Source organism: Mobula birostris, chromosome 7 (genome assembly GCF_030028105.1).
Source record: "Mobula birostris isolate sMobBir1 chromosome 7, sMobBir1.hap1, whole genome shotgun sequence".
Lineage (NCBI taxonomy): Eukaryota > Metazoa > Chordata > Chondrichthyes > Myliobatiformes > Myliobatidae > Mobula > Mobula birostris.
In genome coordinates, this window is record NC_092376.1 from 20,168,114 (window position 1) to 20,191,591 (window position 23,478).

Sequence of the window (23,478 nt, forward strand, 5' to 3'; positions counted from 1 at the left end):
TTTAACGAAAGAAACACAGGGGGTGGGACTCGTCTATGTCTGCAACGCTCTTTCACAATGGTCCGTCCATGCTGGTTGCAACTTCAGCCTGAATTGGACCCTGGAGACAAAAGGAAAGATTCCAGGTCTCTCGGACGTGCTATTCTTATACTCCTAAGGCACCCGGAACCGGACACCGGTGCCATGGCACGAAAGCCCATCAATGGGAAGGTGCAGCCGCATCCTTTGAATGGGCCAATCAATGACCAACACGGCAGAAGTGGCTTTCAAGCAACACTCATCAAGGTTGCTGGTGAACGCAGCAGGCCAGGCAGCATCTATAGGAAGAGGTACAGTCGACGTTTCGGGCCAAGACCCTTCGTCAGGACTAACTGAAAGAAGAGCTAGTAAGAGACTTGAAAGTGGGAGGGGAAGGGGGAGATCCAAAATGATAGGAGAAGACAGGAGGGAGAGGGATGGAGCCAAGAGCTGGACAGTTGATTGGCAAAAGGGATATGAGAGGATCATGGACAGGAGGCCCAGGGAGAAAGAAAAGGGGGAGGGGGGGAACCTTTCGACTGGCAGATAAGCCAACCCCTCACATGACAGTAAGTAAACAAGTGAACTTCCCCAGTGCATTTTTGCACATGGACTGTAACTTAATTATAGATCTCTGAGCTACTGCTCGCATGGAGACAGTTGTGAGGATGACACCAGGAAAGAGAGTTCTACATGAATTTTTTCACACTCAATAAGGTCTGGAGGCACGAGAAGCAGGATTCAGAGCTTGCAGTTGTAGGGGTTTTGGGCGGGCAGGGTGAGTGGTAACAGCTGGCAGAGTCTGGCCATAAAAGAACAGCCTCTCAGTTGTGATGGCACTACAGTCAGAAAGCAGCAGTTTGGTCAATGACCAGAATATGTATGTCAATGGATCATCAGTGGGCTTCTGAAGGCCGAGCCAAGCCAAGGTGGTGCTAAACAGCAACTCCTTTGCCTGCATCTTCATTAACAGCTCTATTTCTATCTTTGATATTTATTTTTTCCCTTTTCAAGGTTCTTTTGAAGACCCTGACCTGGAGTTACACTCTGACTTCAGTTCTTTGCGGAAATGGGACCCACTCTCAGGGCCTCACGACCGGCTGCTTGTTGATTTCCCAAGGACGCGGCCTGGAAGCGAGTGCTTCTTCAGGGTTCCGGATTTTCGTGCCTCTGGGGACATGCTGATTCTAGGCCGGTGTCCCTAAATGAAGCGTCACGGGAGAACATGGAACATCGGGAGCAGTGGGTTAGCTGCCAGGGGTTGTGCATCCGGAGAACTGTGCCCTTCTGGTGCCAACTCTCTGGGCGCAGAGCTCGTAAAATGTGACGCAACAGACTTCTAACATCGTAAATCAACGAGTTGTTTGTTATGTCTCCGCTCTCGCTGTGAAATGGGACACCTCATTTTCCCTTATTAAGGAGAGAGAGAGCCTGTGGTATGTCGAATTACTGGGTGAACGAGTAGTCTTTGGGGTACTGCAAGTCTGTGTCTTTATTGATGCTTTGCTGCATGCTTGAGTGATCGGTGGAGGGTGCTGATACTTTTTGCTGGTGGGGGTGGGGAGGGGTTGTTGCCTTGCTGCTGCTTATGCAAGGGAGGGGGGAGTTGGGGGGGGGAGCTTTGGGGTTCTAACATTTTAACTGTCATTCATTCTTTGTTTTGATGGATTTTTGCAAAGATAAAGAATTTCAGAATGCATATTCTATACATTTCTCTGGCATTAAATGCACCTATTAAAACCTATTGGATTGACCACCAAGGCAGTTCTGAGTATGCAGTGTTAAGCTCATAACTTAAAGAGACAGAGGATAGTGTTATTGAAATTTCTCAAGTACAAGTAGACCACTACAAATTCAGAATTGACCTCACTCTGAACTGATTCCACAACCTCGGACTCACTCTCAAGAACTCATATTATCGGTGTGTTTTTTGCATGACTTGTCTTTTGCACATTGGTTGGTTGTCAGACTTTGTTTATGTTTAGTTTTTCATAAATTCTATTGTTATTTCTTTGTTTCCTTGTAAATCTCTGCCAGATACCTGCAGTGACATGTATGTACTTTGATATGTTGACTTCACTTTTACTTTAAAATTTCAATGTGCCCTAATTTACTGAATCCCTGTGTACATCTAGTCAATCCCAGACCGTTAGAGATATAGCAAGGCTTGTAAGAAGCAAGTGTAAAGAACAATCACTCTTGCAACATATGAAACACAACAGCCAATTACAATGCCAGCAGATGCTAGAAATCTAAAATAAGAAACAGAAAATGTTGAAAAGACTCAGCAAGTCAGGCAGCATCTGTGCAAAGAGGAACAGAGTTCACATATCAGATTTAAGACTTTTCACATTTAGACAGTCCCTTTCATTTCAGCCTTTCAGCCCAGATTCTCTCCAAAAAATAAAGTATTTTTGAAGAGAAGTTATTAAAATAATGTATCAAACTTTGTTGAGTCAGGTTCGTTAGACTCTGAAACAGCAAAGGATTTAAGAACACACACAATATGCTGGCGGAACACAGCAGGCCAGGCAGCATCCATAGGAAGTAGTATAGTCAATGCTTTGGGTCGAGACCCTTCATCAGGACTAAAGGAAAAAAGAGATAGTAAGAGATTTAAAAGTGGGAGTGGGATTTAGGAAGGTCAAACTTCAATGTGACCAAAATCAAAATGCGCTACAAGAAGAAGTTTCATATGTAGATCCCATATACAGAAACATTTTTATAACATATTAAACACTTATTAATTAAACAAACTTCAGTCCTCTGTGGCATTCAAAGCTTTATGTCAAGGTTATGAGATTGAAATTTTCAATCCTACATCAGGAGAGGAAATTCCCTGCTACTCACTGAAGTGGTGCTTTCACTTCCCCTCCTCTGATTCTCCAGGTCATCATCAGACTCAGAGTGGCTCTCATTCTCTCTGCAACAAACATAAAACATATCAAACCTCCTGAGTTATAGCAAACAAAATTGCATCAAAGAATGCTCTGGGATTTTCAAACACAAGAGATTATGCAGATGCTGGAAATCCAGAGTTCACAAAATGCTGGAGGAACTCAACAGGTGAGGCAGCAGCGACAGAGAGGAATAATGAGTCAACGTATCAGGCCAAGACCCTTCATGAGGTTTATTCCTTTCCATAGATGCTGCCTGACCTGCTAGGTTCCTCCAGCATTCTTCAGTGTTATTCTTGGATTTTTACCTTTTTGAGAATTACACTCCTTGATTCTGGAATGCATGTTCAAAAAGGTAAAAGTGGAGAAGCCTTGATCTAACCAACATATTCTAATGGAAAATTTATGTTGTGAAAAATAAAGCTTTCAAGATCCTGGGGAGTTTTACCAAGATGGCATCTGGATTAGAGGGCATTGGTTACAAGGCGAAGTTCTGGAAAACTTGGGTTAATTTGTCTGGAGTGTTGGAGTTTAGGGGAGACCTGATAGAAATTTATAAAATTATGGAAGGCATACAGACAGTAAATGGATTTGGTTGGCGGATTGATGTGTTTTTTTTAATGGAAGCTTGTTTGGCGTATAGCTCCGGGTCTGTGCTCCAAATAGGTTTTTTTTCCTCTCGCTTTTTTTGTTAGCAGGGTTTTTTTGTTTTAGTTAGCAGGGGTTCTTTTTCCCTTCTTTCTTTTTTCCAAAAAAAATAGCTTTAACATTTTGTTTTCTTATTATTATTATTGATATACTGTTTAGCTTGGTTAATAGTTTGACTCTTATTATACATATTGATATATTGACTTGATTATTTTAATGTATTTTTTCTTATTGATTTTCAATAATAATTTTTAAAAAATAATAATAAAAATAAAAAATACAGAGGGTAAACAGTCAAAGCGCTTTTTTCCCCCAGGGTGAATATGTCAAACACCAGAGGGCACTGGTTAAAGATGAGAGCGGGAAAATTTAAAGGGCAACACACATCAAAGTTGCTGGTGAATGCAGCAGGCCAGGCAGCATCTCTAGGAAGAGGTACAGTCAACGTTTCAGGCCGAGACCCTCCTGACGAAGGGTCTCGGCCTGAAGCATCGACTGTACCTCTTCCTAGAGATGCTGCCTGGCCTGCTGCGTTCACCAGCAACTTTGATGTGTGTTGCTTGAATTTCCAGCATCTGCAGTATTCCTATTGTTTGCGGTTTTAAAATTTAAAGGGCAAATGTTTTTACGTAAAGCACTGTGGACGCTCGGTGAAAGTGGCATTCAAAAGGCTTTTAGACAGCCACATGAATATTCAGGGAATGGAGGGATATGGATCGTGTGCAGGGAGAAAAGATTAGCTTAACATAGTTTCATGTTCAGCACAGACACTGTGGACTAAACGGCCTGTTCCTGTGTTGTGTTCTAATCCCGGAAGAGGACAACTGTAGTGGAAGTCAAGTTGGTCAAGGACCTTGTGAGATTAGCTCTGTAGAAACATCTCTGCAGCCCCGTCCAACCCAGAATAAATCACGCCTACCTCCGAAGTACAGTCAAAGAGTTCCTTACTTTTGGCAAGACGTTCTGCTGGGTGACTCCACTTCTGCTATCATCTCTGCTACAAGGTTCAGCCACAGTCCTAACAAAGTGTCCCCTTTGCGACGACAGCCATTTTATCATGTCCACCCACTGCACCTCCTTCTCTTCAGCTGAACTCCAGGTCTGCCTGGTCTCACATGTTGTCAAGCTGTAGAAATAAAAGGTTCTTGATTAGTCAGGGCATCAAAGTTTACAGGGAGAAGACAGGAGAATGGGGTTGAGAGGGGTAAAATGATGGAATGGCAGAACAGACTCAATAGACTGAATGGCCTAATTCTGTTCCTATGTCTTGTGGTCTTATGGAAAACTCTGCAGGGCTCAGTGCCTGAACTTCATTCTAGTTTTTAGTTGGAGACCAGCATTACAAAACAATGCGGCCTTCAAATATCGAAGCAATGGCAGAACAAGGGTAGCACTGTGGAATGATTCATAAGGGACTACAGATGCTGGAATGTAAATCAACAAGCAATCTGTTGGTGGAACTCAGCAGCTCGAGTAGCATCCATGGGAGAAAATCGGTCTGGTGCAGGTCCGGACCCAAAACATCAACAATTCCTTTCCTCCGAGTGATGCTGCTCAACCTGCTGAATTCGTCCAGCAGAACATTTCTTTTCTTTTTAAATCTTTTTATTAATTTTCCAAAGTTATAAACAAAATAACAATGTTGATATGGAGAGATTGGAATAATCTTATTGTTAATAAGCATATACAGAAAAGATTTCAGATAACACAGGTATAATAGACTTCCAAACTCATGATGTAATTAATCATAAAGAAAAAAGAAAAAAAACAAAGAAAAACCCCAAAAAGAAACAAAGAACTAAATACTAAACCCAAAAAAGCAAACAGAACAAAACAAGGCTAGACCATTATCCTAAATCGAACATGTTCAATAACGTCGTCAACTCCGCTCCTCCATTCATATATTTTAAGTTAATAAGAAGGATTCGGAAAGGTCAAATTACATCATGTGAAAATGTTGAATAAATGGTTTCCAAGTCTCTTCAAATTTAACCGAAGGATCAAAAATATCACTTCTAATTTTTTCTAAATTTAAACATAATATAGTTTGGAAAGCAGATCATTTCTTGTTGCAGGGAAATGATTTAATGACTGGGATAGAACTCACAAGGTAATTAAAGAAAGATATGTATTTATCTTCAGGTGGCAGGGTGGAGATATGTCTCTACCAAAGGAGGTGTAAGGCGCTCCTTCCCTTTACTAGTCTGCAGGTCACCCTTGGGCAAGGTGCAGCACCTGCTTAGCCCCCCCCCCCCCCAATCAGGGTCCCGTGAAGCCATGGGAGCAGGTGAGGGATGGTCGTACGAGCAGCTGGTGCATATCGCAAGTACTAGTTATGCAACCACTGATGCCAAGCAGACAATCTCTGAAGAGTATTGATAATGGCTGGGGTCATCTGTCTTGTAAAGACACTGCCCAGAAGAAGGCAATGGCAAACCACTTCCATTGAAAAATTTGCCAAGAACAATTATGGTCATGAAACTATGATCACGCACGTCACATGACGTGGCACAAAATGATGATGCTGCATTTATTTATTTATAGAGCGACTTCCATGGCACATTTACACGTCTGCATTGTTTTCAGGCTGCACTGTGCTGGCAGGGTCACTGCATCACAGCACCAGAGGCACAGGTTCCATCTCGAGCTGTGGTGCTGTCTGTGTGGAGTTTGCCTGTTCTCCCTGCAAGAGTGTGAGTTTACTCCAGATGCTCCCACAGTTTCCTCCCATGTCCCAACGTCTTGCATTTCAGCAGATTAATTGGCCATTGTAAACTGTCCTTAGGGAGCAGGTAAATGGTTGAATCTGGGTGTGGGGGGAGGGGCGGTGAGGAGAGTTGATGGGAAGAATAAAAAAGTGGATTAGTGTAAATGAGTGATTGATGGCCAGTGCAGACTTGGTGCGCCGAAAGGCCTGTTTCCTCGCTGTATGTCTCTATAACTCTGCAATGCTACGTAAATTTGGAAAAACGGAAATAAAATCAAGAGAGACATAGGATTAATGGGCAGACTCTTTTTCCCAGGGTTAGGAAATTAAGAACTAGACGGCAGAGTGAATGGGGAGATCGTACAAACTCCTGCAGAGAGTGGTAGGGATTGAACCCCAACTGCTGGGCTGTCAATGTTACACTAACCACTACCCACACCACCCCATATAAATAGGGAAGTTTACACTCCAAAATCAGGCACGAAGTTCCAGATTTGAATTACAGAGTCATAGAATTATACTGCATGAAAATAGTTCCTTTAACCTAATTCGTCCATGCCAAACTAAATGCCCTTCTAAACTTTGTCTGCATTTGACCCATGTCCCTCTAAACCAGGTGTAGCGGTTACCTGAAAACAAACCAAAACCGCTGAGAGACTAAGCCAGGGTAATTGACACTGAATGGCGCGCTTCCAAATAACGAAGTTCCAAATCGAGAAAGGTATGGTCGGTCCTTTATAACGAAACCAGCAAAGATGATGAACAATCTTACAGTAATAAAAAAACTAAAATAGCAATGGAGCAATCTTGGCTTTCAAATCAGTGAAACTAAGCGTTCTAATTAGCAATATAACTAAGCAATACGAAGCGTAATTAGCAGTCAAACTAAATTAGCGTTCCAATTAGCGAAGTTAGCATATTTAAGCAATCAACAAAAGAATATCATTCACCATGGCTCATTCCCTCTAGCTAACAACTGTTAGGCACCTGTCTACATGTCCATTAAATGCTATTATTGTATCTCAAACATGACCCCTGGCAGCTATTTCTATAACATCACCACCCTCCATATGAAGAAGCTTCCATCCAGGTCTGTTTTAAATCTTCCCCCTAGGAATTTAAGTTTCCTCTCATTTAATGTTCTCATTAAAGATCTTTTTGTATGGGCACGTTGGAGTACTGTCTCATTAGTTACCCTACCTCTATATGATATTTTCAGCATTCTTCTAAGAAACCACATTTCTGTTGCTCCTAAGTTTCTCTGGAGTTCTGGTGTTAAGAGTCCATGTTTTGAAAGCTTACAGCAAGATTGACCAGATAAAACATTTTAGTAGCCTCAGCCTTGTTGTTATAGAAATGTGTCTGTTGGAAAAAATGGATTTCATTTTTTGGAAGTCAGTTTTGGCAACGGCACTCGAGCAAGGTGTGATCCACATTCAAGGCATACGTATTTTTTTTACCGCGAACTATCTCTCAGATGCTTCAAGCAACAGGCGATTTTGAAAATCCCGGGAGTGATGGACATGGACCCACGTTTAGAACGGAGTCAGCAATTCAGTCATTCCCTGCCGTCAACCCTTCTTCTCTACAAGCAAATTTAAAACAAAATGCTGCCAAGCAAACAACCCTCACCACTTTATTCAAATCAGTAACACCTTCTGCCAGCAGCTCTAAGAGTTCTGTGAGTCTTCCTTCACCCCTTGCTGTGCTTGATATGATCCTGACGACCACAACCATCCACCTTATCCATGTAAAGCTGCCCGACACCACAACAACCATTCATCTCCCGGAGCGAACACACCTGCCACTGTTGGTGAGTACTGTAAACCCTCAGATGATAACTTTCTATGATTTATTACATTGAATATTACCTTAAATTGATGAAATATAATACAAATGTTGTCTTGTAGTACTGCTTTTGTGTCATATTGGTATGAAAATGTGAATAAATTACAGATAAAACATATTTAGGAAGCCCTCTGAAATGCACCCCTATTTTCTCCATTTAACTAATTATTCACATTATGCGATTTCACATTATGCGTCAACTTCGAGGAACGTATCCCCCGCATATAACGAGGATAGGGTGTATAAATTTTGAAGCAGTTGTTGGTCCCTTCCATCAATATTTAGTTTAGCGAGAATTTGAAATAATTTTTCATGTTGCACTGTGTCGAATGCTTTAGTTAAGGCCAGAAACTTCTAAACTGCAATATGGGTTTATTGAGGACAGAGGAACTAGGAACGCAATTTTCATACTACAAATGCTTTCAGAAAGGGTAATTGAATATCAAAATGATGTCTTTTTATGTTTTATTGATTTCACTAAAGCATTCGACAAAGTGCAACATGAAAAATTACTTCAAATTCTCACTAAACTGAACATAGACGGAAAGGACCAGCAACTGCATCAAAATTTATATTGGAACCAAACGGCGGCGGTAAAAGTTGATGATAATATAAGCAGTTGGACTAAAATTCATTCCCCTACCCTAGGAAAGATTCCCATGAGGGGGAATTTCCTCTGATTCACAGCAAGCACTTCAGTGCAATGGGAAGAACTATGCTATTAAAGTCTTGAATTTGTATAACCCCTTTCGCTTCCTCCTTTCATCCAAGCGATTACATACTTTAGAGCAGGGCTTCCCAACACTCTTTATGCCGTGGACTCCTTCCATTAACCAAGGGGTCTGTGGGCCCCGGGTTGGGAACCTCTGCTTTAGAGCAAAGAGTAACCAGTCTGCGATTTTCCACGAGCAACACTAGGATGACGATTAGATTACTGGTTCCGCTGGACATTGTGGGTATGTTGTGTTTGTTTATTTATTTATATCGAGATACTCTGTGGAACAGGCCCTTCAGGCCCAACAAGCCACACTGCCTGGAACAATCCGTGTGGGTGGGAAATAACATCTCCACCTCACTGACAATCAACACTGGCACAACTCAGGGCCGTGTGCTTGGCCCACTGCTCTACTCTCTCTCTCTCTCTCCACCCATGACTAGGTACAGCCGTAATGCCACCTATAAACTTGCTGCCGACACAACTACGGTTGACAGAATTTCAGATGGCGACAAGAAGGCGTGCAGGAGCGAGATCTATCAGCTAGTTGAGTCCAGTCGCAGCAACAACTTTGCACTAAACTCCATAACATGTGGCTGCACCTGCGGGCTGTCTCCATTCCATCCTAAGCTGATTTGTCTGTTAATGCAAATGTCGCATTTCACTGTATGTTTCCATGTGCATGTGATAAATAAATGAATCTGAATCTGAATTTAAATGCAGTTAATTAAACATTAACCAAGAAAATGGAGATAACTGCCCTACTCTTCCACACCTGGTGACAGGTGGGGCCTCGGTTTAACACTCCACTTGGAGGACTACAGTTCTGACAGTGCAACTTGCCCGCAGATTTTTGTCATCAAATCTCAGAAGGAAGCTGACAAAGCGGGACTTGAACTGGCTCGGAGATTGCAACGGAGTCACAGCCTACACTTTCGAGAAAATGCCACAGGACACAGTGAGGTCGTCTCCTCTTGATTCTGAAGGACGAGACCAGCCATTCCACGGACCACTTCCATACACTGGGAGAATAACCCACAGCACAGCATCTTATTACAATACATGAAAAAGTAATCATACTATCTACATAAAATCAAAAAGCAGCCAACTCATAATCTGCAGCACCATGCTCTGTCACAAGCAGATTTATGCGGTGGGAGGCAGCCTTCTTGTTTATTTCCTGAATGAGTCAAACTTGAATATTTTTACAGCACTGCAGGCCCGCAGTTTATTGTGGCATTTTTCACATGATAATTTCTTCCAATTGGAGATATCCAAAGGCCAGGTTTGCACAGATAGAGACAGGGAGATGCCTACACAGTTAATACATATGTATCTATGTAAGAGGAGCTATACATACATCAGTTACTCCCAGACAGCTGTCACCCGCAGAACGCAAAACATTTTCTCTTAGAAATTCAGGCAATGTGGTTACAATCACTGGAATTAGAGTGAAAAATGTTACAATAACGGGAGAGGTACTGTGCATATGAAATTTTATGCTGATAGATGAACGGAGGGAAATGGGACCGTCCGCAGAGAGGAAGTAATCTCCAACGATGATTAGTGACTTGTAGCTCAACACTTTTACTATTTCTTTCAACCTGCTAAATAAAAAGAGGATACTTAGGAATACGTTGTACTGCAGGATCATCTCCCAAGCGATCAAAGAAAGAAGCAGAAAATGCCGCAAGTGCAAAATGATCAGCTTTCCAAAAAAAGGAAGGGTGGGTTAACATTTCTTTCAATGTGATGTGTTGGGAACTTGGGCTGTTCAGCCACGAGTCCAATTCTGACAGGCAATTAGATCACGGTTAACTTAACACACGAGTTTAGTGCAGTTTCCTCAAATCCAGTGGGAGGCATGGGCAGGCCTTGCCTTCATATTTGATTAGAATTAAACCAGCTTTATCGCCCGAGCTTTTGTTCAGCTAGTCTGTTGCATATTTCTTGGGGTGAAATCTTAACCTTGGCTGTTGACAGGTAAAAGAAAATTGGTATATTTTTCTCCCCAGAACAGAAATGGCTAATATTAGACAACATAATTTTAAGACGATTGGAGGAAAGTACAGCAGGGATGTCAGAGGTAGTTTGTTTATAAAACACAGAGAGAGGAGGGCGTGTGAAACACTCGGCCAGGAGTGGTGGCAGAGGCAGATATATTACGAGCATTTAAGAAACTCTTAGATAAACACATGGAATGGTAGAAAAATGGAGGGCTATATAGGAAGAATGGACTAGACTGATCTCAGAGTAGGTTAAAAGTTTGGCATAACACCATGGGCCAAAGGGCCTGTACTGTCTTCTATATTCTATGTTCTAAGTTGGTTAGTTATTGTCACATGTACCAAAGTACAGTAAAAAACTTTGTTTTACATGCCATCCAGACATATCATTTCATGACACCAGTGCATTGAGGTAGTACTGAGGTAACAATGCAGAATGAAGTGTAACAGTCCAGGAAGAACAATTATCAGTTATTATCGGAGTCATAGCACATAGATTTTTTATAAGTAGAATGACTGCAACAGAAACAATGAGTGGATCTGCAGAGAGTCAGTTGCAACAAGTTGCTATGCTCCAGCACCACCCTGCTTCACTTTCTGTCAAAAATGTATATTCTAGATGCAAGATTGTTTATTGTCATTCTTCAGTACAGAGGTGTAAAGAAGAGCAAAATGATTGTTACCCTGGATCCAGTACAGCATAAAAAAACACAATAAAGGACATAATTTAAAAAAACACAATAAATATAAACATAGAAGCAATCCTATAAAACACAATGTACAAGCACATGAGCTGATCGCATGTATATAAAGTGACACTCGATGATATGTATGTGTTGGTAATGAGGGGTGAGGGGGTGGGCCAATGGGTGGAGGTGTCGATTCGAAGTTGATCCAGCCACTTTGAGTCTGGTGGTCCTGGCCTAGATGCTACGTAGCCTCTTCCACGAGCAGGGTGGCTGGGATCCTTCAGGATATCGCTGGCCTTTTGCCGGCACCTTTCCGTATCGACTGCATATCCTTGATGGTGGGTAGCCTGGTGCCGATGATGCGCTGTGCAGATTTAACTACCTGTGGTAGAGACCTCCTGTCCACCATACTGCAATTTCTGCACCACACAGTGACACAGCACGTTAGGATGCTCAATACTGCGCATCTGTAGAAGGCCATACTAGCTTGCACAGACCAGATCTCTTCAGCTTCCTCAGAAAGCAGGGGCGCTGGTGAACTGCAGTATATTGGAGGCCAATTGCCTGAATACCTCCTTAAGTTTTATTGGCAACAATCATTCTGCTGCAGGAGCTCAGCATGTGGTCAAGGCTCTTCTGCGGCTACAGAGGCAGTTCATTAGCCTTGGCCCATTAATGTTCTCTGGTACCCCCCCCCCCCCACCCACCCCCCTAGCCAGACAACTTCTACTTGCTGGAGAGGCCCTGAGTCACTGAGATTCTGAGACTGACGCTGTCTGGAGTTTAGCCATCTGGCACCTAGCTCCTGCTACAGCCACACATGGCGTTAAGGTCAAGGGGCAGGTTCCAGGTAAAGACCATCCAACAAGACCTCAAGACCTTAAGATGATGACACATCACAATGGCCCTGAAGGTGGAGGAAGGCTGCAGCAGTGAAGGGTCCCCAGTTGTCATGCATTCCTTACTGTCAAGGACCGTGAGTTGGCTGTCCGTGAATCGGCCTCCCCGTGTTAAACAAGGTGATGTACAGGCCTCGTACATTAGGGGAATCTCCATTAAGGGAATCCACCCTAACATCCCAGGTTAAGTCCCATGGCGATCCAGGTCAGTTACTACAATAGACCCCTTCAATAGACAACCCCTTGGGAGAACATCACACTCGACCTCAGGGACAGCACTTCTACTACTTGAAGAGGGTGATAACAGCAAAAAAGAAGCCAGGAGCAGCAACAGATACTTCCCGGTTTAACCCTACATGTTTGCTCTACTGTAGAAGTCAACAGCCATAAATTGGGATATACAAGAGGCTGGTCTCTGAAACAAAAATACACAAACCTGCTGTAGGAAGTCATCAAGGCAGACAGCTAGTGCAGTGAGAACTGAGCAGTTGATGGCCTGGGTCATTGTGTTATTGGTACTGGGAGCTCCATGCTAATTTTTATCCTTCCCATATAAAAGGATCAGAAGGAAGATGAGGGAAAAAAAGTTTCATCTGAGAGGCATTACAGGTGGTATTCAATGCCCACACAGACCACGAAGCAGGTTCCCTCCACATTTAAAAGATGCACAAGCTCTGTTTTATGTCATAACCTTCAAATAGTCTTAATAATTATTTTTAGCTGATGTACTATAGATGGGCTGAGTGGCCCATTTATTAATCATAAATGGATTCATGCAATCATTCAGCATAGAAATAGGACCCTGAATTATACAATTATATTGATAGATTCAATTATACTTATGATATAACAGCAGCCATTAACATCTGTGCTCAATTGTAACAGGAGGGGTCTCATAAGATCTCTCACTTTGTTTAGTTTATCATACTTCTCCAGTATGAAAACTTTTAGTGAAGAATAGTGTCAATTAATTATGTTCCACGCTTACACTGAACCTTTCCCAATTACTGCCTTTCCCTTGGGTCTCACTACTCCCTGTGTGTTGGGCCAGACATACAGTACTGTGCAAAAGTCTTAGGCACAATAAACAGCTAGGTTGCCTAAGACCATTGTACAGTACTGTATTTGCGGAGCAGAGATTGAGGTGGTAAATCTGGCGGGAGCAACGGATGTTGGGAATGGCAAGGGTGCAGTGCCTTGGGAGGGGTGTGGGTCAAGTGGCAGAGAAGAAGTGCCGGGGCGGAGGAGGCAGGGGTGCAGACACACACAGTCCTGAGACACCAGACATGATTACATGATTGCAATCAATTGGTTTATTGATCATTACTGAATGCCTCTCTGGTGCTTCCCTCTCCCTCCCCTTTTCCAAACCGTGATTCCCCTCTCTCTGCCCCCTTCCCATTCTCTGTCCACAATAGGGACACACATCAGAATCAGGATTATCATCACACGCATAGATCATGAAATTTGGGTTTTTTGCAGCAGCAGCAACAACAGTACTGTGCAATACATAGAATTACTACAGTACTGTGCAATACACAGATTTACTACAGTTCTGTGCAAAAGTCTTAGGCACCCTGACGAAATACTGTATACGTGCCTAAGACTTTTGCACAATACTGTACGTCCTAAATTTGCATCCATGCAGTCCTGTTAAGAACAGGGACTTGACGGGCAGGAGTTTAATTCATAACTCCAAGAACATAATTACAATTAAATAGATAGATTTATTAATCTACTTACATAATAAGAATGAATAAATAACGTGAGTGTATTTATAATTAAGGAAGTTCATAAAGTGGTGTAGAACAAAATTGAGAATTCTGTAATTAGTGTGACAGGAAAGATTTGAAGAAAATTCGGCTGCAATCAACGTGTTCAGATATTGCTGTGTTGTGCCTACTTTAACTGATGTTGAACCAGACAGCTCAACAGACACAATTCTTTGTCTGGTGAATTAAGTTATTAAGGTGAGAGATGAGGTTGTTGGAACACAGAGCACTTCCTCTGCCAAAACAATCAGCTCTGGTCACAAGCAGTGAGTCATGTATATAGAGCTTAACTCTATCTCACATCTTCACACCATGTAGAATTTCAGAAGTGTCAGCCGAGATTACATCATGAAATCCTGAAATGAATCATTTTCCTGCAACTTTATCTGAGATATGATAGCACAAACCATACCTTTATACTTTACTGTCACCAAACAATTGAAGGAGTAGTGGACCGCACGATCCAATTTACATCAGTGGTGCGCAAGTGGAACAGGTCAAAAGCTTTAAGTTCCTCAGGGTCAATATCACAAATGACCTGACTTGGTCCAACCAAGCAGAGTCCACTGCCAAGAAGGCCCACCAGCGCTTGGAGACAATTGATACTAGAACGTACAATCATCACAGCGATATTTGATTCTGCGCTTCCTGCTCCCTGGATTACAAATCGATAGTAAATATTAAAAATTCAAATTATAAATCATAAATAGAAAATAGAAAATGGAAAGTAAGGTAGTGCAAAAAAACCAAGAGGCAGGTCCGGATATTTGGAGGGTACGGCCCAGATCTGGGTCAGGATCTATCCAGCAGTTGGAAAGAAGCTGTTCTCAAATCTGGCCGTACGAGTCTTCAAGCTCCTGAGCCTTCTCCCAGAGGGAAGAGGGACGAAAAGTGTGTTGGCTGGGTGGGTCGTGTCCTTGATTATCCTGGCAGCACTGCTCCGACAGCATGTGGTGTAAAGTGAGTCCAAGGATGGAAGATTGGTTTGTGTGATGTGCTGGGCTGTGTTCACAATCTTCTGCAGCTTCCTCCAGTCTTGGACAGGACAACTTCCATACCAGGTTGTGATGCACCCGAGAAGGATGCTTTCTATGGTGCATCTATAAAAATTAGTGAGGGTTTTAGGGGACAGGCCAAATTTCTTTAGCTTTCTCAGGAAGTAAAGGCGCTGGTGGGCCTTCTTGGCAGTGGACTCTGCTTGGTTGGACCAAGTCAGGTCATTTGCGATATTGACCCCGAGGAACTTAAAGCTTTTGACCTGTTCCACTTGCGCACCACCGATGTAAATGGGGTCGTGTGGTCCGCTACTCCTTCTGAAGTCAACAACCAATTCCTTCAACTTGCTGACGTTGAGGGATAGGTTGTTGTCTTCACACCATGCCACCAGGTTCTTAATTTCCTCTCTGTACTCAAACTCATCATTACCCGAGATACAGCCTACGATTGTGGTGTCATCAGCAAATTTATATATTGAGTTCAATGGAAACTTGGCTACACAATCATGGGTGTACAGTGAGTACAGCAGGGGGCTGAGTACACAGCCTTGTGGGGCACCGGTGCTCAGAGTGATTGTAAAGGAGAGCTTGTCCCCTATTTTTACAGCCTGGGTCCTGTCTGTGAGGAAGTTGAAGATCCAGCTGTTACCGAGGTAACATATAAGGAATGCACACAAAATGCTGGAGGAACTCAGCAGGTCAGGCAACATTTCGGGCCACGACCTTTCATCAGTCCCAAAATGTCGGTAGTTCTGATGAAGGGTCTCAGCCAGAAGCATCAGCCAGTCCCGATGAAGGGTCTTGGCCCAAAACGATGGTTCTTTATTCCTCTCCAGAGATGCTGTCAGACATGCTGAATTTCTCCAGAATTTTGTGTGTCTTACTCTGGATCTGCAGAAGCTCTTGATTACAACATCTGTGGAAATTAAGTGATGGCATAACGACCGCTTACTGGAATTCCTGGAACTTACTTTCAACCATAAAAAATCCAATTATTTCTCGAAATTGTAAAGGTTAAGCTTTCAATAATAGTAAATGGCCGTAAGACACAGGAGCAAAATTTGGCCATTCAGGCCTTTGAGTTTTCTCCGTCATTCCATCATGGCTGATTCATTATCCCTCTCAACCCTCCAAAAGTTCTCCTACACCATATCTCCAATTATCCTCCCATTAAACTGGAGAGGGTCCGGAGGAGGTTTATCAGTATGACTGCGGGAATGAAAGATTTAACATATGAGGAGTGTTGGATAGCTCTGGGTCTGTACTCGCCGGAGTTTAGGAGAATGACAGGGGATCTCATTGAAGCCTGCCAAATATTGAAAGGCCAAGATAGAGTGATGTGGAAAGGATGCTTCCAATAGTACTGGGGTATAAGACCAGGGGGAACAGCCTCAGAATGGAAGGACATCCTTTAGAAAGAGATGAGGAGGAATTTCTTTAGCCAGAGGGTTGTGAATCCAGGAATTCATTGCCGCATACTGCTGTGGAGAGCAAGTCATTGGGTATATTTAAAGAGGAGTTTGAAAAGTTCTTGAATAATAAGTGCTTCAAATTTATGGGGAGAAGGCAGAGGGTGAGAAAGAAAATAAATCAGCCAAGATCACATGGCAAGCAGACTCGATGGGCTGAATAGCCTAATTCTGCTCCTATGTCTTATGGTTTTAAAAGACCTGGATCTCAAAAGAGCCCCTAGTTCAATACAAACAGAATTAATTTTGAAGACATGATATTGAAAACCTAGGGAAAACTTTCCTCAAAATTGCTACAACTTTCTCAGGTATCCTTCTCCTTTTCTTTCAATATTTAAAGAAGGATTACCAAATCAGGGAGTGGACCCTGAGCAGTCAGATTCCTCTTTCCATTCATTGAGGCTTTCCAATAGGACAGGAAGCTATTTAGCATGTGAGAGTCATCAACAAAAGAAATAGTTTCCACAGCCACAGAAGTAACAGCAAGGACATAGTTACATGTCAATATAGTTACTCTGTTCTTCCATGAAGCTCACAATGTAGTCAATTAGCTGATTAACTGATGCCATTTCACAATATCTGGAGGTGAATCTTCTCCCTGTCCAACATCATATCCACATTTACCCCCCCCCCAACTGATTAGTGGACCTGAGGAGGCGTAAGGCACCGGTGACCCCTGTTTCCATCCAGGGGGTCAGTGTGGACATGGTGGAGGATTACAAATACCTGGGGATATGAATTGACAATAAACTGGACTGGTCAAAGAACACTGAGGCTGTCTACAAGAAGGGTCAGAGCAGTCTCTATTTCCTTAGGAGACTGAGGTCCTTTAGCATCTGTCAGACGATGTTGAGGATGTTCTACGAGTCTGTGGTGGCCAGTGCTATCATGTTTGCTGTTGTGTGCTGGGACAGCAGGCTGAGGGTAGCAGACACCAACAGAATCAACAAACTCATTCGTAAGGCCAGTGATGTTGTGGGGATGGAACTGGACTCTCTGACGGTGGTGTCTGAAAAGAGGATGCTGTCTAAGTTGCATGCCATCTTGGACAATGTCTCTCATCCACTACATAATGTACTGTTTGGGCACAGGAGTACATTCAGCCAGAGACTCATTCCACCGAGATGCAACACAGAGCGTCATAGGAAGTCATTGCTGCCTGTGGCCATCAAACCTTACAACTCCTCCCTTGGAGGGTCAGACACCCTGAGCCAATAGGCTGGCCCTGGACTTGTTTCCTGGCATAATTTACATATTATTATTTAATTATTTATGGTTTTATATGGCTATATTTATACTTCGTTCTTGGTTGGTGCAACTGTAGCAAAACCAAATTTCCCTCAGGATCAATAAAGTATGACTATGACTATGACTGTCTACAATGAAAGGTTAGACCAACAAAATGTTGAATTATAAACATGAAAAAGACTGCAGATGCTGGAAGTCCAAAGCAATGCACATTAAATGCTGGAGGAACGCAACAGGTCAGGCAGCATCTATAGAAATAAACCAACAGATGATGTTTTGGGCCGAAACCATTCATTAGGGATTTCAGCCAGAAACATTGACTGGTTATTCATTCCCATTGATGCTGCCTGACTTGCTGAATTCCTCCAGCTTTTTGTGTGTGTTGCTATAAAATACTTAAAATTGAAAGCATTCTTCAATGAAAGATTTACACTGCAAGATAAGGAGAGTTAATTGAATAATAAAAGCCAGGAGTTCTTGGTTAATTGAATGACTTAGGTGGATTCAGGATCACATGAGGGAGAAATCACCATAAAACCATAAGATATAGGAGCAGAATTAGGGCATTGAAACCATTTTCCCTCTCAGCACAAATCTCCTGCCTTCTCCCCATATCCCAGCATGCCCCAATTAATCAAAATCCTATCAATCTATGCCTTAAATATACATAAAGTTGTCTGTGGGTTATTTTTTCCAAAGCTCTCTATATAGTTCATTGTTTTAAAAAAAATCTGATTTTGCTTTCACTCAAATTATAGTTTAACCATCATCTTTGTTAAACAAGTGAAAGTGTTAATCATTCCTGAAATGATATTCTGCAAAGCAAAAGTTAAATGTATTGTAGCTTAAACTAATGTCAATAGTAAAACGAAGCGAAAAATGATAGATTATCTCAATGCTGGCACCTTCTCCCTACTCAGCAAAGATCACTGAGAGAAATTGCAAACATTGAGAATAAAAAAAATCAACCAATATTTCATAAGGAACCAACAGAGTTAACTTTAAGCTCTGAAAATACTTTGATCCTGAAGTCAAGCAAAGGGCATAGTTCAAAAGATAAACCACTAACAACAAACATAGGTCATCAGCACAGGAACATCCCTGATTATATATAAATACACACTCTACCATTATGTGAAGCAAAACCTAGACAACCATCTCTGACCAAAACATAGACAGATAAAGAAATAAAGTGACATAAATCTGTAAAGTAGTTCAGAAAGATAACAAGTATCAGAACCCTAAAAGATCTAATTCAATATTACAACTTGTCACATCGCAATTTGACTCAGGTCCTAACTCACCACTGTAAGCAATACACTGTTAGACCAAATCTGCAACGGTTAGGTTGTTCATGCATAACTATAAAAGTCAGGCTGCCAGTTATCTATTGTATCAATTGGCTCACTCAGAAGACCAGGTTTGCATAGACTAGATGGGCCGAAGAGCCTGCTTCTGCACTATGGTGCTCTATGATTCTATATAAATAAAGACCATGCGATGAAAACCTAGGTAGACAGTTGCAGCGAAAGTCACCATTTTACCAAAACGCCTGTAGGAATTAAAGCAGAAGATCCTAGAAAAGCGCATCAGGTCAAAGAGTGACCTAGGCAAGTAATGTATCTTGTAGATGACATAGACTGTAGCCACAGCATGAACAGGTGGTGGAAGGAATGAATGTCACAGAATGGAAGACCATTCAGCCCAGAGTCCATTCTAGCTCCATGTTTACCATACAATGTTCCCCTGCCCTCTTGCCAAACCTTACATTCTTTCCTAAATGGTTTGCAGTTCTTCTCTGACATATAACTACTTCATAACTGCCACATTTGTATCTACCTCTTTCGTTATAATCACTTGCTGTGTAAAATACTTTTCTTCACGCGCCAAGGCGAGGCCACTGTCAGGGTAGAGGAGCAACAACTTATATTCCATGTGGGTACCCTCCGACCTGATGGCATGAATATCGAATTCTCCTTCCAGTAAAATAAAATTTCCTCTCCCCTCCTCTACTTCCATTCCCCACTCTGCCCTTTACTCTTCTCAACTGCCTATTACCTCCCCCCAGGTCCCCTCCTCCTTCCTATGCACCACTCTCCCTCCTATCGCGTTCCTTTCTCTCCAGCCCGTTACCCTTCCCACCCACCTGTCTTCACCTCTCACCTTCTAGCGATCCACCTCCCCCTCCCCCCTACCTTTTTATTCTGGCTTCTTCCCCTCTTCCTTTCCAGTCCTGATGAGGGGTCTCGGCCCAAGACGTCGACTGTTCATTTCCATAGATGCTGCCTGACTTGCTGAGTTCCTCCGGCGTTTTGTGTGTGTTTCTATGGATTTGCATCTGTAAAATTTCTTGTGTTTATATTTTTCTTCATGTCTCTTTTGGTTCTATTGTCAATTACTCTATAAACTGGCATAAGACTCTGCAGATTAGGCACCCTTAGAACCGTAGTGTTGTAACTGGAGACATTCCAGGCTACTGTATTGTGTGTCATGCGTTTATTACAGTAACTAGTCACATTAGTGGAGGCGTGGTAAAAGCGAATGGGAATAAGTTACGTATTCTTGCTTATTTTGTGGCTTGGGGCCAGCAGAGGTCATACCTTTGCTGACCACTTAATTTCGCCTCAAAATTGTATGGTTACTAATTGAAGACGGTATGGTTGCTAATTGCTAATAAAGGATTCAACTCTTTGGAACAATCACTTCACAAGTGCTGAGAGTGCATCATGCAAGTATAGCAACCCCGTGGCGGTCACAGGCGAACGGCAATGGTTTTGCTTTGATTTTGAATCAGTTTTGTCACTACAACTACATTTCTTAAATCGTGCCCAAATGGGTGAAAGAAAGGGTGGAAACAAGGGCCCCAGTGTGTGAGAGGGATCATGTGTATCACCAGCTAGTGAGCCAGGCACCAAACCATCAGCATTTCTGAATTAACAGATCGTAGATTATCAGTCATACTGCATCTCTACTTCAGATTAACAATTATTTGCCATAGAGTCATGCAATACAGAAAAAGGCCTTTCAGCCCATATCACTGCCAACCTTTTTGCTGATCTACACCAAACCCATTTGCCTGCATTACACAAGGAATTCTGCAGATGCTGGAAATTCTGTAAAGATGAAGCCACACTCAGGTTGGAGGAACAACACCTTATATTCCGTCTGAGTAGCCTCCAACCTGATGGCATGAACATTGACTTCTCTAACTTCCGCTAATGCCCCACCTCCCCCTCGTACCCCATCCGTTATTTATTTTTATACACACATTCTTTCTCTCACTCTCCTTTTTCTCCCTCTGTCCCTCTGACTATACCCCTTGCCCATCCTTTAGGTTCCCCCCCCCCCGTTTTCCTTCTCCCTGGACCTCCTGTCCCATGATCCTCTCATATCCCTTTTGCCAATCAACTGTCCAGCTCTTGGCTCCATCCCTCCCCCTCCTGTCTTCTCCTATCATTTTGGATCTCCTCCTCCCCCTTCCACTTTCAAATCTCTTACTAGCTCTTCCTTCAGTTAGTCCTGACGAAGGGTCTCGGCCCGAAATGTCAACTGTACCTCTTCCTAGAGATGCTGCCTAGCCTGCTGCGTTCACCAGCAACTTTGATGTGTGTTGCCTGCATTATATCTGCATCTTTCCATGCCTTGCCTATTTAAGTATCTGTCTAGAAGTTTCTTAAATGTAATGACTGTGTCAAATGGCACCAGCTTCCCTGGCAGACAAGTCAGATGACAGTCACTCTCTGTGTAAAAAATACTTTCCCCTCAAATCCCCTTTAAGGCTCCTTCCTTTGACCTTATTGTTGTTACACTAGCATGGGCAAAAAATTTTGACTATCTACCCTACCTATACTGTAACAATTTAATATACTTTCATCAGGCTCCTCTGCTCCAGAAGAAACAAACCCAGGCTATCAAATCACTCCCCGTAATTAGATTCCTCCAATCGAGAAAACAAGACTGATTGATCTGCTCTGCATGCTCTCCAGCACCACCACATCTTTACCACCAAATGCAGTCTAACCAACGTTCTGTAAAGTTGCAACCTTATGTCCCAACTTCTACATAGTATTCACTAACCTGTAAAGGCAAGCATGTCATATGCCCTCTTGATCGCCCAATCAACCTGTGTTGCCACTTTCAAAGAACTATGAATCTGAACCCCAAAGTCCCTCTGTTCTATCCGTTTCTTAGTGACCTACCATTTAATGTGTATGTCCTACTCTTATTTAACTTCAGAATCAGGATTAGTTTCGGTATCGCTGACGGATTTGAAATTTGTAGTTTTGAGGCAGCAGTACAGTGCAATACATAAAACACTATACAATAAATAAATATATATATATATAAAAATTAAATTAAACAAGTAGTGAACATTTTAAAGTAATGTTGCTTACTTAAGTACCCATAGCTACGACTGTGGACCTCAGCTGTAGTAGTTCTAAACGGGAATATTTGGCAATTTCTTTTGGAGCTGCACACTTTCCCAAAATGCATCAACTAAAAATAAGAATCAGGTATATCATCAGTCTTTGTACGTCATGAAATGTGTTGTGTTTTGGCAGCAGTATAGTGCAAGGGCAAAAATATTACTACAAATTCTAAAGAAATAGTGTAAAAGAAAAGCAATAATGAGGTGGGGCTCATGGTCCATGCAGAAAACTGATGGCAGAGGGGGAGAAGCTGTTTCTGAATGGTTGAGTGTGCGCCTTCAGATTCCTGTACCCCTTCCACGATGGTAGTAATGAATAAGATGGCATGTCACACACATTTCACACCTTTCTAGATTAAATTCCTCCTGCCAACACTCCACCCAGCCTTCCACCTGATCTAAATCTTGCTGTGGCTTTAGTCAAAATTCCTCTCTATCCACAACACCAACAACTTTAACTTACCTGCAAAGTTAGTAACACACATCAAAGTTGCTGGTGAACGCAGCAGGCCAGGCAGCATCTCTAGGAAGAGGTACAGTCAACGTTTCAGCCCGAGACCCTTCGTCAGGACTAACTGAAGGAAGGGTTAGTAAGAGACTTGAAATTTTCAAATTTCAAAAGTAAGAGATTTCAAATCTCTTACTAACTCTTCCTTCAGTTAGTCCTGACGAAGGGTCTCGGCCTGAAACATCGACTGTACCTCTTCCTAGAGATGCTGCCTGGCCTGCTGCGTTCACCAGCAACTTTGATGTGTGTTGCTTGAATTTCCAGCATCTGCAGAACTCCTGTTGTCTGCAAAGTTAAAAATTGTATTTCCTAAATTCACATTCGAGTCATTTATATTTATTACAAACAAGGGCCCCAGCCAAGAACAAACTGCTGGAGGAACTCAACAAGTTGGGCAGCATCCATGGAGGAAGAATGGACAATTGACCTTTCATGTATGCGACGCACACAAAATGCTGGATGAACTCAAGAGACCAGGCAGCATCTGTGGAAAAAAGTAAAATGTTTTGGCCCGAGACTGTCCTGCTGAAGGGTCTCGGCCCAATTGTCGACAATTTACTTTTTTTTTTCCATAGATGCTGCCTGGCCTGCTGAGTTCCTCCAGCATTCTGTGTGTGTTGCTCTGGATTT

At 42.5% G+C, this 23,478-nt stretch overlaps 1 protein-coding gene across 3 annotated transcripts in view; it reads right to left on the minus strand.

Moving 5' to 3' along the window:
- The window catches only part of LOC140200037 (cohesin subunit SA-2-like), a 153,328-nt gene that overhangs the window by 129,078 nt on the left and 772 nt on the right, over positions 1-23,478 (minus strand). For all 3 annotated transcript variants that reach the window (XM_072262691.1, XM_072262689.1, XM_072262690.1), the window contains exons 2-3: positions 4,512-4,689; positions 2,869-2,941 (exon numbers count right to left, since the gene is read on the minus strand). In XM_072262691.1, the coding sequence (XP_072118792.1) occupies positions 2,869-2,941; positions 4,512-4,555 (117 nt within the window). In that variant the 5' untranslated portion in view covers positions 4,556-4,689. The remainder of the gene's footprint in view (positions 1-2,868; positions 2,942-4,511; positions 4,690-23,478) is intronic.